General features: G+C 40.1%; 1 protein-coding gene across 3 annotated transcripts in view; it reads left to right on the top strand.

The window, feature by feature from the left end:
• The window catches only part of LOC116806194 (transcription factor hamlet), a 36523-nt gene extending 31885 nt beyond the window's left edge, over positions 1-4638 (top strand). For all 3 annotated transcript variants that reach the window (XM_043214584.1, XM_043214585.1, XM_043214586.1), the window contains 2 exons: positions 1929-2918; positions 3135-4638. In XM_043214584.1, the coding sequence (XP_043070519.1) occupies positions 1929-2918; positions 3135-4562 (2418 nt within the window). In that variant the 3' untranslated portion in view covers positions 4563-4638. The remainder of the gene's footprint in view (positions 1-1928; positions 2919-3134) is intronic.
• The last annotated feature ends 13971 nt before the right edge of the window (positions 4639-18609 follow it).

Below are 18609 nucleotides of genomic sequence, written 5' to 3'. Positions count from 1 at the left end.
CTCCAGACGCCTTTGGGGCTGACCCCACGTACGCTCCTAACGCCACACAGCAACAACTGCAGCAGCAACAACAACAACTGCAGCAGCAGCAACAGCAACAACAACAACTGCAGCAGCAACAACAACAACAACAACTGGCTCACATCCCAGACAATCGCATTCCAAAGGCGAACCTTTTGCCAAAGCAGCCAAAGCCAAAGCCAACTCCAAAGCAGAGAGACGCAGATCGTTGTTGCCGTCGCCTTTGCTGCCTGCGTTGCCTGCATGCCACAACACCTACACTAAAAAAAAAAAAGCCATGAGTCTTTAGCTTCAGCTGTAGATTGTTGTTGTTGTTGTAACACCATCGTCGTCGTCGTAGTTGTTGTTGTTGTTGTTGTCGTTGTCTTTTGTGGCCGTTTTTCGCCTTTTTGGAGAGGTAGTTGAATCTAATCCATTTGATGTAGTTATAGCACGAGCTATTCTTGTGTGTGTCGCACTCTCTCTCTCTCACTCTCTCTCTCTCTGCCTCTTGCCACATCTTCTCTCTCTCACTCTCCCGCTGTTGACTGGCGATAGACAAAAAAGGCTGACTCGATCATCGTTTGATATGAATTCGTAGCGCATTATGACAGCATGATTAGGCATAACAGTTTCGTAAAAGGCAGCGCGGGTGGAGGCTGACCGAAATCAAGTTTGAAGTGGGTACTCAAACTGGTACCGCGGCACTATATGAACGCCTGCTCTAGCCTCAACCTCCCTCCCCCTCGCCTTGCCCCTGCCCCTGCCCCTCTCACATTGACTTGTGTCTTTGCCTGGCCCAAAATGAATGGCTCGATCTGTCATTGCGTTAGCCCCCCAAAATACAAAAACCAAAAAAAAAGTAGAAAAAAACAAAGCTTTAGCTGTGGATTTAACTAGGGTTGCATGCCGCGTAGAGTCACAGTGACGAGAGGATTTACCTCAAATATGTGATTTTTGTGTGGAATTCTTTTAGTAGTTTACCGTTTTGTGTTTTGAGTCCAAAATTGAATGTCATATTCTGAGTAAATAGTTACAGTTTGACAACTATTGAATTTTGGAACAATCAATTTTTTTTTTTTTTTTCTCTGTTCTGCAATGTTGCAAGCTTGCTTCTTCAAAAGTAATAAAGTTATTTTGATTTTGAGTTTATAGTTTTTTATATACTTCGAATACTATCCCCAAAAATCAATATTTTCCACAGTTTTCAAGTCAAAATTTACGTAATTTGTTCGGTTGATTTGAGTATCAAAAATTAATCATGAAATTGTTTTGCATTTGTTAATCTTTTTATGCTCAATTATTAATTATTAATTTAAGTCGTTTAATATTTAATAGTTTAATATTTAAATTGTCTGAGAGGCACATATTTTGTGTATCACAGTTCGCTTCACAGTCACAGTTTAGAGTGAAGCATGTGACGCATTGCTGGCTTAAATAAATATTGACATGGCTTGTAGTAGCCAGCTTAAGGGGGGACGGGGGCGTCACAGAGCAGGGGTAGGTGGAGAGAGGGGGGGGGGGCAGGGGGAAGGGGCACCTCGGGGATGGTCAGGCTTACGACAATTGTAGCAATTGATGTTAATAATTGACGAAGGTGTTGCTGCCGCTGCTGTTAGTGGGTGGAATTGTAGTTGTTGTTGTTGTTGTTGTTGTTGGTGGTGTTACCTTTGCGTAATCTTATAGAGCGGTGAGCATTGTCTGGGCAGCTTCGCATAGATCCGTTTAGGGGCCATAGCAGGCATGATGATTGATTAATTTCAGTTTCATTTCATTTGGCACTGGAAACAGAGCAAACGTCTTTGTTTTTTCCTATTTTTTAAGGTAGTGCGCTCTCTCAATAAATACATATACATACATATATATATATATATATATAATGTACTCATTGAGTTTGGTTTTTTTCTCGTTTCTTGTTTTTTGCGCAGGTATTCTGTGACCCATCGAATTTACAGCGTCATATTCGCGCCTATCACGTCGGCGCTCGCAGTCATCCGTGTCCGGAGTGCGGTAAAACATTTGCCACATCATCGGGTCTCAAGCAGCATCAGCACATCCACTCATCGGTTAAGCCGTTCGCCTGCGAGGTGTGCTTCAAGGCGTATACGCAATTCTCCAATCTGTGCCGCCACAAGCGGATGCACGCCGACTGTCGCATGCAGATCAAGTGCAAGAAGTGCAACACGAGCTTCAGCACGGTCACCTCGCTGTCCAAGCACAAGAAGTTCTGCGATACCTCCGACAGTTTTCGCAGCCAGCAGCAGAGTCGCCTGCAACACGCCCACGATCGCCACCATCACCAGCATCAGCATCAGCATCATCAGCAGCAGCAGCAGCAGCAGCAACTCTCGCAGCCACCGTCACTTCTGTTGCCACCCGGTGCCCATCAGCGACTTGCCGCCGAGACATCAAATTCGGCCATGGCCACGCCACCAAATCGCATATTTATGATGCATCCGACACCGTCGTTCTTTGCTGGCTTTCCCAATTACGGGCTGCATGGCTTATTTCCCGGCTTCCAGCAGGCTGGCAATTTTCCGCTATCACACATGTTTCCCAATTCGCAGCTGGGCGATATGAGTCGCGGCCTGACGCCAATTGTCTCCCAAACAGCCGCATTCCAACAGCAGCTGCAGTCAGCGATGACCATGAAAACCGAATCGCCACATTTGAAACGCGACTCCAGCACACCGGAGCGTAAGCCGATCAAATCGGAGCTGCATCCCTCTGACGAGGAGTCCAATTCGCTCAGCTACGACGAGCTCAAGCTGAAGTCGAGCAAGTTGCAGGTGCAGCAGGAGTCGGGCAAGGTGAAGCGGGAACTTAAATCGGAGGCCAGTTGCACCCAGCAAGCCGACGAGGACAGCGATCATAATAATAGTGACAATGATAACGATAATGATATTGAAAATGATAGGGTAAGTTGTCCACTCTCAAATACAACACTCTCAAGTCTTAAGCATTGACAATTGATATTAATTTAAACACATATTTTATGGCTTTAATATTGCCGAGTGCTAAAATCTTGTTGAATTATTTCGCTAGCCAAAAATAAATATATATTAAAAATATTCATAAAAATCAACTAAAGATTTTCCTTAACTAAATTCCAATTTGAATTCTCTTCCTTACAGAAATCGATTGACATTGTTAGCACTCCGCCGCCAGCGGAAACGCAAATGAAGACCGAACCGGAAACGGCGGATGTGGACAAGAGCAGCGCTGAACTGCCGCTGGATCTGTCCATCAGTCGCAAGCGCCGCAGTTCGTTGTGCGCCGCCTCCACGCCCGCCCCGCTCTCCATATCGCTGTCGAGTCGCGAGCCTTCGCCCGAGCTGGACGCCGATGAGGATGAGGAAGAGGATGAGGACGAAGTGGAGCTGCTGGCGCCGCCGGCAAAGCAACCAAAGCACAGTTCCGGCGAATCGAGCACTTCCCGTCAGTCGTACAAGGGCTGCAGTCCGGTGCCAAGTGCAAGTGCCTCTCCCGGACCAACACCCTCACCCTCGCCACCCATCAGCACTGGCGGCGAGTTGAGCAGCATGTCGGAGAGTGCCGCTGCCAATGCAACGGCAACGGCAACGGCATCGGCAGCTGCCGCAGCCGCAGCAGCAGCGGCCGCCTCAGCGATGGCCTGTCCACGGCAACTGCATCCGCAGCTGCTGCTGGAGGAGCTCTACCGTACGCGATTCCCAACGCAGCCGTTTCATTTTTTAGGCCAAATGGGCGGACGGCCAGGTTTTGAGTCACTAAAGTCGCCAGCGATGGGTGCCGCACATGCGCCCATCAGTGGCGGCGGCTCGCGTCATCTGCCGTTTCCGCCCGAGCATAATTTCCACGAGGCACTCCGTGCCGCTGGCTTGGCGGCCGCTGCCGCCCGTCCGCCGACAGCGTGCAACGCCAGTGGCAAGCTAAAGGATCGCTATACGTGCAAATTCTGTGGCAAGGTATTTCCACGTTCCGCGAATCTAACACGGCATCTGCGCACCCATACCGGCGAACAGCCGTACACGTGCAAGTATTGCGATCGTGCCTTCAGCATCTCATCGAATCTGCAGCGTCATGTGCGCAACATCCACAACAAGGAGCGACCATTTCGCTGCCACATGTGCGATCGCTGCTTTGGCCAGCAAACGAATCTCGATCGGCATCTCAAGAAGCACGAGGCAGATGCTGGCGGCTTCGAGTACAATGATTCGCCCAGTTCGAATGAGGCAAATGATCGCGATGAGGCCTGCTTCGATGATATCCGTTCGTTCATGAAACGCGTCTACACGCCCACCAGTTTGGGCGGGGCGGATGGGGATACGGAGGAGTATGCGGGCAGTGATGATCAGTTGTCCGTTTCCACGCGTCAGTCTGCCAACTTTGACAAGGAGCTGCTCTCAAATGGCAACATCATCAACATCAACAACAACAATAGCAGCAACAATAACAACAACAACAACAATAGCAACAACAACAATAGCAACAACAACAATAGCAACAACAACAACAATAGCAACAGCAGCAGCAACAATCAGACTTTAAATACATCGGAAACAATTGCCGTGAGCACCTAAAGCATTTCTACTTTAGTATTCCCAGCTGCTGTTTGCTCTTTGCTGAATTTCTTGATAACAAAAACAACAACAAAAAAAAAAAAAAACAAAAAAAAATAAGAAAACCCTAAAAACATTACTTTAAAAACTTTACTTAAGCGTGCCTCCGAGAGGGAAAACTTATCTTATAAGTAGTTCGCATTTTTCCTTCTAGATATTTAACAATATAACTAAAAAATCATAAAGAATTATATAAAATAAAAAATATAAAAAAAAAACTACTTGTAGCTATGCAATCAATGGAAAAAGACGGTGAAGTAATCAAAAAATTAAAAAAAAAACAACATCGAAATCAATTTCAATTAAAAAAGAAAACACAAAATAAAAATCAAATCAAATGTTTCAATCGATGATATTAAAATGTAAAACTTTTCTGTAATCTTTGTAACTATGTATACAAGAACAACAACAACAAAAACACACACACACACACAAGCACACACCTAAATGTAAACTATGCTTATATACAACATTTAAACATATATAAATTGAACTTATATATTCTAGTTAACTTATATGCTAAGTTTTAGTTATGAGCTGTAAATTGAGCGGATGTAAATATGTATAAGTAAAGTCAAAGAAGCACTTTTGTCGGCCGGATATTTTGAATGCGATGCTATAGTGTTTACATATATAGGCTATATAGATCTATATGTACGATAAGCATGTTAAGTGCGAATAGGTACGAATAAGTTGAAATATGTTTAGTGCTAATTATTGCAATTCTCAAAAATAAATTTTATAACATTTACTTAACGTTTAAAATGGTATATGTATGTATATGGAGGAAACTGACGGATCGTTACGGATATATTGAAAAATCAATAAATAAAACAATCACATCAAATTAAATGCTTTTACTTGAACGAATACAACGAATATGTTTAATCTCGAAAGGAATTCGAATATTTCTACAACAATTTCTTGGGGTGGCTCCAAATTGCTCAATCTTTCTTAATTTGTAACAAATAACTTAATTGAAGCAGTTTCGTAAAGTTTTTTTTTCTCGTTTTTTTGATATACCCAAAAACAAAAAGAGGTTATAACCACATGGCCCAAGCACTTTGCAATCATAATAAAGCCATTAAAAAGCTCATCTACTGTAAATGAGCGCATAAAAGAAGACTTTATACACCCATCAATCCTGGCAGCGCCCCAAACATCATTTCGAACGCATTTGCCTATGAAGTTTGCTTTTATTATTAATCATTCGCACAAAAAACCAAGACAGAAGATAAAAAAAAAAACAAAAAAACAGAAGTTAAAGCAAAAGAAATAACCTGATACTTATAGCTTTTTAATATACACAGCAACAACCAAAACCGAAAAAAAACAGAAAAAATCGAAAAAAGAAGAAAAAAATAAAAACCAAGAAACCAAAAAACCAAACCTAAAGCATTCATTCATCCAAGCATCTATCTATCTTCGTATCTATCTAGCCAGCTATCCAACCAAGCCAACCAACCAAGCCAACCAGCCATCCAACCATCCATCCATCCATCCATCCATCTGCTCTGAATGCAAAGGCGTGATCGGCAAAGCGAGTTAATTACCCTTCCGGTTTAGAGTGTGTTACGCCTTCGGCGAAATGCGGTTAAAACTATGAGCTACCAATACTTTTCATTTTTTTGTTTTGTTTTTGTTTTGTTTTTGATTTTTGCCTTTTGTTTCTATTGCCTTTTATTTGGGGCTGCTTTGTAGTTTTTTAACTGAATGTTAAGTTGTATTAGTTTGGTGCCGTATTGGCATCAATCATTTTTTGTTTTGTTTTTTTGTTTTTTGCCATATTTGGCAAAGTTTCAACCTGTGCGCTTAAGCAGTGCACTACAACAGAGTACACAGCAAAAAAAAGGATGTATGGAATAGATCGGAATCAAAGTTTTAAGTTAAGTTCACTTCGATAGAAAAGTTTAAAATTAGTGAATAATTCTCGATAGAATTATATATGTATTTAGTAATACAAAATGTACAAATATATATTTAATAATCATCAAAAAAATACAAAAATGACAAGAGATAAACTGAAATATTTTCTTTTGCTTTTTATAGCATAGAACAGGAGAAGAATTGACTTTGAATGCTCATCGGATTCTTCACAATACACTGTAGACGAAGAAGACACTCAGTCAAACTATGTAGAATCTGCCAATTTTGAGACAATGAGAAGAAAATCTCAAGACACATCATAGAGAATTGTATAGTCTAACCCAGAAGAGGAGGCAGTTTCCTTGGGAACTTAAGATAGATGAAGGAGCGCTAAGCTCTGAAGGAGGCACAATAGTGCAAAGTAGGTCGCAGTGAAGCCTTAAATAATAATAATAATAATGTTCAATATCAAAATACAGTTGTATCGATGGGTCTCATGCCTGTACTAGAACTTGTGGCCGGATATATTTCCTTCTGCCTTTTACATAGTTTAGCACAACTTAATTTACCACATTTCCCATTTTGATGGGTTCCACGGATAACAAGCCAAAGGAACCAAATCCAAATACTTGCAACAACTAGTTCCTACTGCCTTAACTAATCGGTGCTCTTACAAAATGTTTTGAGCAGAGATTTTTTTGATTTTTTATTTTCCGTGTAGCAGACAGCATACAGAGTGCCACCCAACCACCGCACAGCACCACTCTAGCGGAGAGACCGTTACCTGCCGCCACACAATAGATCAGTCAAATAGTATTTGCGGTTCGGTCACTTTCGATTATGCGAAATACATTTGGCAGTTGGTAGCCAAAATAATAATCTTCGACTCTGGCCACAATTGGCTCGACTACGACATAGACACTGGCTCCGACTCCCTGCACCGCCTGGTCTTCACTTCTCTTCTCCTCACCTCTCCTTTTCTTTCCTCTATTCTCCTCATCCTCGTCTACGTCTTCTTCTTGTCCGGTGGTGGTGGTGGCGCGTGGTTGGCCCTGACCACAGTCAACTTCCACAATTGTGTGCCACAAATTTGAACGCAAAACTGGCCAAATTATGTTAAATTTGTGTAGAAAACAGTAGATAATTGGTAATTGCCTTCATTCCAATGAGACCCCCGCCCCCTCCAGCACCCAGCAGACCCACTACACCTAACAGAATTTAGATGTGTATTAGTCGGTTAATATGTTTTTTTTTTTTTCTTTTTTTTTTGCTGTTGTGTGGCCTTTGGGCGTTAATTGAAGAAGGCATAATTTGAGGCTGGAAATATTTGTGTTTGTGTTTGTGTTGTGTTGTTTAGTAATATGTTGGCCAATTATTCGATTGCTTTTGACTTGGTCAATGGCATTTTGGCCTGAACTCTACCAATTTCGGCTTAGGGTTTTAATAGCTTAATGCTTGAATTAAGACTAGAGCAAAGAATTAATGTCCAGCGGCGGCTTATGTAATCTGGTTGAATCATGACATCAAATAGTTTAAAACATAATTCGAGAACTACGAGCCTAAGCAATTATAAATCATTAGAATTTCATGAATAAATCAAATGCAGGTAATTTTATATAATACTAATTAGTATAAAGATCTTGAAGTTAATGCGGCAAATAAGAAAAATTGTGCGTAAGCAAATAAATTATTTATTCACTTTACTCCATAAAGTTTCAACCACTTCCTCTCTCTCTCTCTCTCCATCAGCAGACACAGGTGTGTGGAAAAGCCAATCTTACACCTGGCGGGAAAATAATGTGAATAAAATTATACAGCTTTTTTATGACACTGGAAACAATGCGGATATTTAATTTACTACTACCGTTTAATGGTTTTTTACACCCACAATCAAATACCCATTAAAAATGGGTAGATCACGAATTTAAATATTACATTTAAAATTATCCAACAAAAAAAAAGAAGCATTTCGAAACTAGTTCAAACTTACAACTGACATAACTTTGATTTTGACTTCTTGAATAGGGTTTAAATGTTAACCCTTGGGCACAGCTCATAAAGCATAGAAAAACAGTTTTAGTTTTAGTCAATTTCTTCAAAAAACTTGTAACACTTTTCGCCCAAAGCTGAAAATCTCAGCTGATGATGGTCAATCGAACAAGATGTAGACCAAAGAAGACCAAGAACAGGATGGCATTATGGGAAAGCAATCGCTTGGAATGGCTTATCCATGTGCTAGTGCCCAATAATGGTTGATATTCAGGTCACTCACACCTCTCGCTGATTACAGAGTAGCTGCACCAGCTACTCTGATGAGGAAAATGGAAAATGTGGAACAGCCAGAAAAATGTTGCACAACACATTATGGTAACGAGCATGCTTAAAATATAAATACATGGTCTATGGCCCTAGACCCTGACTGACTACCCTGACTAAGCAACTGTTGATTATGTGCCAGTTACACAAATGGCCCAGTTACACGCCCCAAACACCATGCTGCACACCCAGGCTCTGGTTGCCTGTTACACCGTTCCAAATCTGGCTGCCTTGGCCGGCCAAGAAAATGCGCATCAATGCGCACATTAGTCTGAGTATCGAGAACCGTTAAACGCTGCCAGACTCTGCGGCAGGCGGGCAAACATATCTCCCTGGTAGTATCTTGGGTGACTTTCGAAAAAGGCCCCCCGAAACGGATGCAAATGTAGACACAAGCCAAAGGCGCCCAAAGCTGGGCCACAACTGGCCAACTTACGAGTTGCTACACTGACAAAAAATCACATTTCCAAGTTGTGCTGTCAAAAGTTTTCTTTTGACTTTTACATAAGGATATCAACAATGTTTGTGTTTGAGTTGAGAGCAACAATTATATAATTTTTATATTTATTTTGAGCGTGGTTATGCTTCGCTATTCATTTTTAGAATTCACTTTATTTATGATGAGTTCTCTTAGTTGAATGGCTTTACTATTGAAAATCTTACACAAGTGTTAATGTATATAATAAGTAATAATATATAATCGAATCTGTGAAATTGTATTGCAGACACTTGTCCAACTCAGGGATTTCTGCCTCAACCCAAATGCTATGTTAAAATGATGCAATATATGAAAACAATGATCAAGTTATTGCATAAATGTATATTTAAAATATATTATTTCTCAATTTGCATAATAAGTTTTGTTACAAATGTGCGGCTTACATTTTTGGCAGCGCTCAGTGTAGATGGCGGCTAGTCTGTGGTGAGTCTGTCGAGTCCGTCCGTGGCGTGGAGTCTGCTGAACTCCCTCTGTGTCTGTGCTGCAAGCTAATGGCACAATTATGGCAGCAAAATCAAAGCAGCCAACGGAAGACGTGAAAAGCGCTGCAATGGAATCTAGCCGAAGGATATCACGCGTATCCCATTGATCCATGAAGACCTACACTGCACACACACACACACACACATATATTTAGTGTGTGTGTATGTGTGTATCTATTTTTATATAGAGAGGCCCTCGCAGCAGCAGCAGCAACAACAGCAGCAGCAGCAGCGGATAGAGTACATCGTCTAACTGTTGTTCATAACTTGGCTGAGTGATTGGGCAGAGTTGCTGCTGTTATTGCCATTGCTGTTGTTGCTCTTGTTGTTGTTGTTGTTGCTTTCTTGTGGCTGCAACTGCAACCAGGGGGCAATCAGTCAGCAGATGTTTTCATTTCCTACAAACGAACTAAGTGAGCACCCAAGATATGCTGCATTGCAACTCAGCAATGCAACCCAAAGCACCCAAAGGTAGCGCAGATGTTGTTTTGTGGCACAGTTTCGTGTAGCAAATTGCGCACAGTGGGCCGGCCCCGGGTCCCCGGTATTGAGTACCCAGTACCCACAATCCTAGTGTACAGTACCCAATACCCCAGTACCCGGTATACCCGATCTACTACTAACTGTCCAGTTCAGCTCCACCCTCTCCTTGCGCTGCGTTGCCGTTGCTGTTGCAGTTGCAGATGGAATCAAATATTGTGCAAACTACAACAAGAGCATCGTTCAAGTCCAACGGGGATTTTCTCTTCAGCTTCTCCAAGTCAGCGAGCTGAAGTGCTTATACCCATTCTGAAAGTTCCCAAAGGGTATATATTAGTTGTGTAACTGAACCGAGCAACATCTTCATGTGTTTAAGCCACAATTCAACTAGTTTTAGTGTACAACAAGGAGTTGACGGTTGCCATTTAATTTGAAAAAGTTCATCTTAAAATATAAATATGATTCTCTATATGAATGGGAACAAGCAGAACTTCTAATAATTTTAAGAACATATATTCACATTCTTAAAAGTTTAGACAGTCCAGAGAAGTCCAACAAAGGTTTACTTAAGTGTCAATAGCTGTGAACTGTATGAATTATCAGCAAATTCGCAATATGTAAACATATTCATCTATTAAAGGGACTACCACTTCCAGAGTCAGCAGATTACAGACTGAATAACTTAATTCAGAATTATTTATATATTGCATCTAAATAAAATCCATAAAAACATAATGAAAATATTTATTTTTTATATATATTATGACAAAACTATGCTAGAGCCTTATTTACTATAAACTAGTGACAACAAATTATAAATTAAATATTAATATTTTTCTACTCAATGCCATGCCTTGCTTATAGGGCACCTTCAAGTCGTGCACTCTCTTCGAGTGCCTCTGTCGCGTTGCTGTGTTTGTGTCCGTGTCATGCGCCTGGCACACGGCCTGTAACTAAATCACACTAATCAAGCCCCAAGTGCTGCTCCAGCTACAGCTACAGCTACAGCCTCAACATGAGCTCCAGCTTCAACTGCAGCTTCAAGTCTGGATCCAGGTTGAGCTGCAGCTTTGAGCTTGAGGTCTTCAGCTATCAGCTGAAGCGCTGCTCGTGCCGCTTGTCGTCGCCCCCGAGACACAGACGAGAAGCGTCGAGTGATCACTGAAATTGGCAAATCAAAGCAATTGATACATTAAATTACAATGCAGACGATTTGTTCACGATTCCACGCCTCATGCAATGTCTTTTACTCTTTTTACTTTACTTTAGTTTTATTTTTTTTTGGTTTTTGGTTTTTGTTTTTTGTTTTTTTGTTTTGTTTTTTGGTATTCTACGTCCACGCAATGCAACAAATTTATCGCCAGACAACATGGTTGTTGTTGTCTTCATCTTGACTGGTGTCATCGTCAACGTTGCCAAAATGCCACAGAGATACAACAACAACAACAACAACAGCAACAATAACAATACACAACACAACAGAATGTCTTTTGGGGCCAACACACGCCATTCAACACCCATTACGAGCCTCAATTGTTTTCTCAGTGTGTGTGTGTGTGTGTGTATAAAAAAAAGAAAAATATGTGTGTGTGCACTTAGAAAAAAACAAAGAATTTATTTACTTAACAATTAAAGTTGTTGAAATTCGGCCAAGGCCACAAAAATGTATACTTCAAGATCGTTTTCTTGCTGTCTTCAAATCCCTGAAAGTAAAATTGCTTTGTTTATAGCAATTCAGATTGTTCTTATTTATGATTTATACTTCTTAAATTAAACAGTTTATCACTTGGCATAAGATATTAAGTTATCAAACTAACCGTGTTGTAAATCAGCTTGAGGTTAAGTTGAAAAACTTTAAATTAAGAAGTGATCTAGAAATGATCTTTACTATAATAATTATATCCGATTTATACATCAATTTAGATCAGCATTTTTCGCTGAGTGTGTTTGTGGTTTGCTCCTCTGATGGCCCGATGCGTGGGCTTAAATTATGTTGGAAATGTCATCGTAAGATTCAACACGACAACAAGGGATGACATAAATTTCCACCAACATCATGTGTTGCCACATGAGCGACGTGGCAAGCAGCTCCAACTTCAGCTACAACTCTAGACTCAGCTCCATCCTCAGCGCCACACTCGCATCCAAGCATCCAAAAATGGCAACACTTATTCTTGTTGTTTTTGTTGCTGTTGCTGTTGCTGTTACTGTTGCCTGCTATTGCAAACTAGAGTATGTTGGCCAAGTTAAGGTTGCGCCTGCGTCTGCGCCTTGTCGGTCGGTGCAACTTCAGCTCCAGCTCCAGCTTGAGCTCCAGCTACACACAACACACATATCATTGCTCTATCAGTTGAGATCTCAGGCGATTGCGCGCCAAAGCCAAAACTCAAACTCGCTGGCAAAGGAGGAGGCGGTCGCCAAGACGACAATAACAACCACAACAACAACAACAACGATGATGATGACGGACAAAAGCCAGCGCATATCTAGCACTACAAAATGCATAGAGAGGGTCGTTTGAAATTTATCACTTGTCCTCAATTGAATCTAGATCAGTTTGAAAATTATATTAAATAACTCAATTCCATTAAGTTGAATACCTTTGATAAGCCTGATTTTCTAGCATCTTTTAGGCCATTTTTTCTCATTCAAATTTATTCTGCAAGTCATTATTAATGCACTTTCTATATATCAAAGTTTTGAAGCTTCATCAAAACTACACCGACTTTAATATCGGCTATGCCTTGTCGCCTACATAGAGTCTATATCTAAAATTATGCAGTTTTCTTTATTTAGAAACTAGAATGAGTTTTTCCAGTTCGAAAATATTTTTCTGTATTTTCTATTTTCTATCTCTCGCTCTCTCACTTTCCATTTCTTGCTGTCTCTCTCGCTCGTTCTCTAATTGTCTATATCTCTCCCTCTCTCTTTGCAGCTATATTTGTCTCTGTTCCTCAGATTCTATTCGTTCTCTGTCTACCTTTCTGTCGAACTCTCTCTCTCTCGCTCTCGCTCTCTCTCTCTCTCTCTCTCGCTCTCTCTCTTTTTATATCTATATATATCCATCTTTCTCTCTCACTCTCTCTCTAACTTCTTCCGTCTCTATCCCTCTCTCTCCCTTCCTGTCTCTCTCTATCTGTCTCTCTCTATCTGTCTCTCTTATCCCTCTCTCTCTATCTCCAACTCTATATTTCCCTCTCTCCCTTGCTATAACCAACTGCTTCCTCCAATGTTTCCTATCGAGAACATTTCAAACGCCTAGCGACAAACTCTTCAAGCTCCCCATTCGTCAGCATCATCATCAATGTGGCCTTATGTAGTGCAAGATCTGGCCAACAACAAACTAAAAACGGATCAAAAACCATACACAAACACATACGAATCGATGTCGAGCCAAAGCCGAAGTGCTGAGCTGGAGGGAGGCTTGGGACGACTCCTCCTCGTCCTCACATCTGCAGCATTGCCACAACTTGGTGGCTCTTGGTTGTTGCTTTGGCCGTTTGCTGTTTGGTGGCTGTGCCTGCCTGCCCCATCTGCGACTCCATCAGCATCTCCTATGCTATCCAATCCAATGCTATCCGCCTGGCTGTTTCTTGGGTCTTTTGCCTGTTTGGCTGTCGCTGCAAAGGTGTTTTGCAATTTAACTGGCAACGCCGCAGCACCCAGCACCCAAAAACTATCAGCGGGTTGGTACACTGCACAAAAATCTATATTATCTAACTTGAGAGATGAAAAAAAGGAGGGGAGATTGATTCAATTACTTTCAAAACTCAAAAATAATAAACGTTGGAGAATGTAAAAAATGATATAAGATAAATTTTCAACAAAGTAAATTCTTTACTGATATATTTAAAAATATTTGTAGTTACCACAACATTTTGTACAGTGCACATGTGGCTTGGGATATGGATGTAGATCTATCTAAGGCACACTAGCTCCACTACGGCTGGGCCTCTGACTCTGGCTCTGACTCTGGCTCCAGCTCCAGCTCTGGCTCGGGCTCTGGCTCGTTTATTTCTGTGTGGTTTCTTCCAAGACGGTGTGCAGGGTGGAAGGGGAGAGGGGGGAGAGGTATCGTATCTTGGCTCCACTTCACATGCCACATGGCAACATAAGTAGGCGCGTGGCATTCGTGTGTTGTTGTTACTATTATTGTTGTCGATTATTGTTGTCGTTGCCGTTGCTGTTGTTGTTGCGGTCGTTGTTGTTGTTGCCAGACATATAACAACAACGTAAAATGACAATAAAATGCAAGCAACATACAACACAAAAAAAAAAAAAGAGTTGAAAGCAGAAGAGGAAGGAAAAAAAAATAGGCGAATGCCAAATCCAAATTGAATGCAAATGAAAGCCACAAACTATGCTAAATTCCTGAAATCGCATCGGATTGGCAATTTGTGCTTTCCTTTCTTAATATCGCTATGTGTATATGTGTGTGTATGTGTGTGTGTGCTTATGTAGTTCCAGCTGCTCTCGAAGGCCTCTTTCTTTATTTAGTTAGTTAAAGCTGCAGTTGGAGTCTGAGTATGAGATACTTAGGCATCCGCTCTAAGAAATGATTGCCCTGTGGAGGCTTCTTCTTCGATTGCAAAATGGGGCTTGCACTTATGATCAGTATGCCGTCCATCTGTCTGACTGTCTGTCTGTGTTATTATACGAACAGATTGAACTAACTAACCTAATGAACATAGCTGTAAAGCGATACTTGAAATTGCATTTTGCATTTTTCAGCTCAAGCATTTTGCAATTGAGAATTATTGCATATCATGAGTAAACAACTGAAATTAACTTGCCAAATGACAGTCGTGCAGATTGCTATTAAATCAAATCTGTTCAGTTTTTAAATATTGCTAGTGATTGCCAATCTATAAACTGCTAAAAAGTCCAAATGGGCTTTGCCCGATAAAATGTTTCCAGATAATTAAATAACAGTTTCAGTTTTCAATGGGGAAATCTTTCACAAATCTGTGAAAAGAAGAACATTTTCAGCAACAGATTTTTCTCTTAACCTTTCTTTAACTTGTGGAAATGACGATAATAGAGTATGTAGGAGTAAATTTCAAGAATCGATCGAAACTGAGTCAACTAATCACTCATACAATGAATAAGTTTAAGTTAAGACAAATCTTGAATATTTTAGCTTTTATTTGAAGTCCGTTTGAATTTCCAAGAATATTCAAACGGACCTCGAATGGTGTCTAAGATATTCTAGATTATAAATAACTATTATAAATATGTACTTTCTACACATAACAATCTCAGAATAATGCCCATGATCATTCAGAATTTGTAAATAAATCATCGTCATAGGGCCTAAATACATTCATATATGCAAATACCCGGAGCAGTTAGATAGTTCAAGTTCCTGCATCCGTTTATTGAGCTTGGGGGTCGCCCACACAAAACTTGGGTTAATTGCAAAGCTCCACTCAATTCAACTGAACTCAACTGTCCGGCACTTTCCGGCTTTGTCAACCGGGCCGCGGACTCCTCCGTCCAATCAATTTCTGACCGTGTGTGTGTGTGTAACTATTACTTGAAAAACTCTGACACATTTCGCTCTGTACGCAAAACGAAATAAATCATTTGTCGACTGTCGGATTTCATGTCGAAATGACCATTAAATAACATTTCTACAACTATTGAGGGGATCATAAATAAATTGCAAAAATAAATAAATAAATAGAAAATACAAACCAAAAACAATAACAACAACCAAAATAGCCAAAAGCCGGAAAAAAGTATAACGCATAAAAACATTTTTTTCTATTTATATTACAATAAAAACAACAACTCATCATTGAAGCGGTCAGTCAGCAAAAACAACGCCTAGTTATGGACATTTCTTTAAATGTGTGTATGTACACTTGGAGAAAAATATAGAATTTCGTACAGCGTTGTCCAAAGATAGCAATGTTCAAATATTCCAAGTATATTTCAATTAATTAGTAATTATTTAAATCATTTTGAACCACAAATTTGGGTTCATAACTTGACTAAACAAGAAAAATACTTGTCTTGAGTACTTTTTTTTACTTAAATTGTTTTACTTTAACCCATTTATATCTGTAAGAATTCACGAACAAACTTTCGCTTGAATTATTATAGCAACTAAACTTAGAATTCAGGATAAACATTTTACTCTGAGTGTATGCATATAACATGTTGATACACAATATATAAATATGTATATATATCGGACAACATATTGCGGCGGCACCTAATATAGCAAAACAAATTTAATTTAAATTACAGGCGTGGTCGCAGCACTCAAAGCTCTCATTGTGCACTACTAGTTGCTGTTGCTGTTGTTGTTGTTGTTGCTGTTCTTATTGTTTTTGTTGTTGTTCATAAAATATGCAATAATCTACCACAGAGGCGCGCAAGCAATATACTTAGATAAAGTTTAGAGGTCGACTTTGACTTTCTAATTTATTTATGCGTCGTCGTCGTCGTCGTCGTCGTCGTGTTTCCATTTTATTTTTCTTTATTCCTAGGCCAGAACTCGAGTCGAGCTTTGATGCGTCAAATCTGAACAGATAGATAACAGATTCTAAACAGCTTCCAGCTTGAACTGATGAAGTAACTAACTAGCTGGCATTGATATATTGTAGTAGAACCCCAGTTCGAGTCGAGTCAGAGTCAGAGTCAGAGACAAAGGCTGTCTGCCTGTCCGTCCGTCCACAGGCTACACCCAATTTCCAGCTGGAAGTTGTTGTGCCAGCTGAAGTTGCTGCTGATTTTGCTGCTGCTGCTGCTGCTGTTAACGTTAAAGTTAAAAGTCGAGACCACCAAGGAACACGCCCAAACAAGTCGCACAGCTGCACACAGTAGACAAAGTCTGCACTGCATTGGTTTTAGTATGGATTACAATACTTATATACAATACTTATGCATTTGCACTATCCAAAGAGACGCCTAGCAAAATTTAATTCAATTGGCCTGCTTACCTGAATACAAAACCAAAAAACATAAAACAAAAAATGAAGGAAATCTTATGGCAAACAAAACGGTAGATCATTTGACAAAAAGTGGTCTTGAGCGCCGTAAATAAAGTTGTAATTACATTTTAAAAAAATAAATAAATAAGAAAATAAACGAAGCAATGAAACACAAAATGATTCACATCGCACTTCAATCTGAAAATCAATTATTTTGTTTCAGTAATCAGGAGGAATATTTCAATTATTATTAAATAGTTATTAAATAGTTTTCATATGCTACACAGTCTAACAAAGACAAATCGTTCTACAAGTAAAGAATATAAATTCTTTTCTGTCATATTTAAAATCATATATAAAAATATCCAAAGTTATATAAAAATATTAAATCGCTTTTAATATACAAAAGTGACCTGCTGTGACATATTTTGTCAAAAAATAATAACAATTAAAAAATAATTATCTTTCACTTTTATTTTTGATTCGCTGTCAATCTTTAAGTTTGCGTAATGGAAAGTATATAATGCTACACATACATTTATATCTCTCTGTGTCTATTTAAATGCATACATATTTATTTATTTATTTATTCGCCTAATCGCAAAACGCAATCGCAACAAATCGTAATCGGTCTCTGCAAAAGTTGCAACCATTTTTTTTCTTCTTAAATTGTTTTTGTTGTACATTTTCCATTTTGATTAAATTGTAACAAGTGCCAGCCCACATATCGTTTTTCTTTTCCGCTCGCCACCAAAAAAAAATAAAGAGAAAAAAATCATTTACAAATTTATTGCTAATATTTCATGTTATGTGTCGTGTTGCATAAATACAAAAAGGCCAGCCCCAAAGACCCAGTGCAACATGTGATATATCCAACAAAAGCAACGAACACAATTTTCGCTCGCTGTTAATTGCAAACTTTTGCTTTTAATAGCAACAACAACAATAATAACAACAACAACCAATACCAAAGAGCAGAACAGAAGACGGAGAACGAACGCGTCGAGAGAATCGAGGCCTCGACAAATGGAGTCCACACACCAATATGCGCAAAGAGAGCACAAAATGCTGGACTGAGCGTTGAGCTGGCGCTAACGGTAATAGGCAGCGCAGTTGACGTCAACGTTGCTGCTTTACTAACAACGCCGTTATGGGCAGTAGCCAATGCAGCCACAGCCAGCTGCCTGGGCGGGTGCCCACACCAGCAGAGAGGAACACACACAAATACACACACACACACACGCACACATGCACAGCTGTCAGACAGTCGCTTAGTCAGTAAAATTGTATCAAAGGCCGCTGCCGAGAGACTCGAGCAGCAAGCATCGAGCATCGAGTGAGTTTGTTGCCTAAGTCTTTTGTTTTTAGCATTGAGCGTGACTCGTGGTTTTTGTTTTCTTCTTTTTTTTGTCTCTCTTTTTTGG

This window comes from Drosophila grimshawi, unplaced genomic scaffold, assembly GCF_018153295.1.
Source record: "Drosophila grimshawi isolate 15287-2541.00 unplaced genomic scaffold, ASM1815329v1 contig_1377, whole genome shotgun sequence".
NCBI lineage: Eukaryota > Metazoa > Arthropoda > Insecta > Diptera > Drosophilidae > Drosophila > Drosophila grimshawi.
Note: the sequence above shows the minus strand (reverse complement) of the source record. Positions and strands in the feature narration are given on the sequence as shown.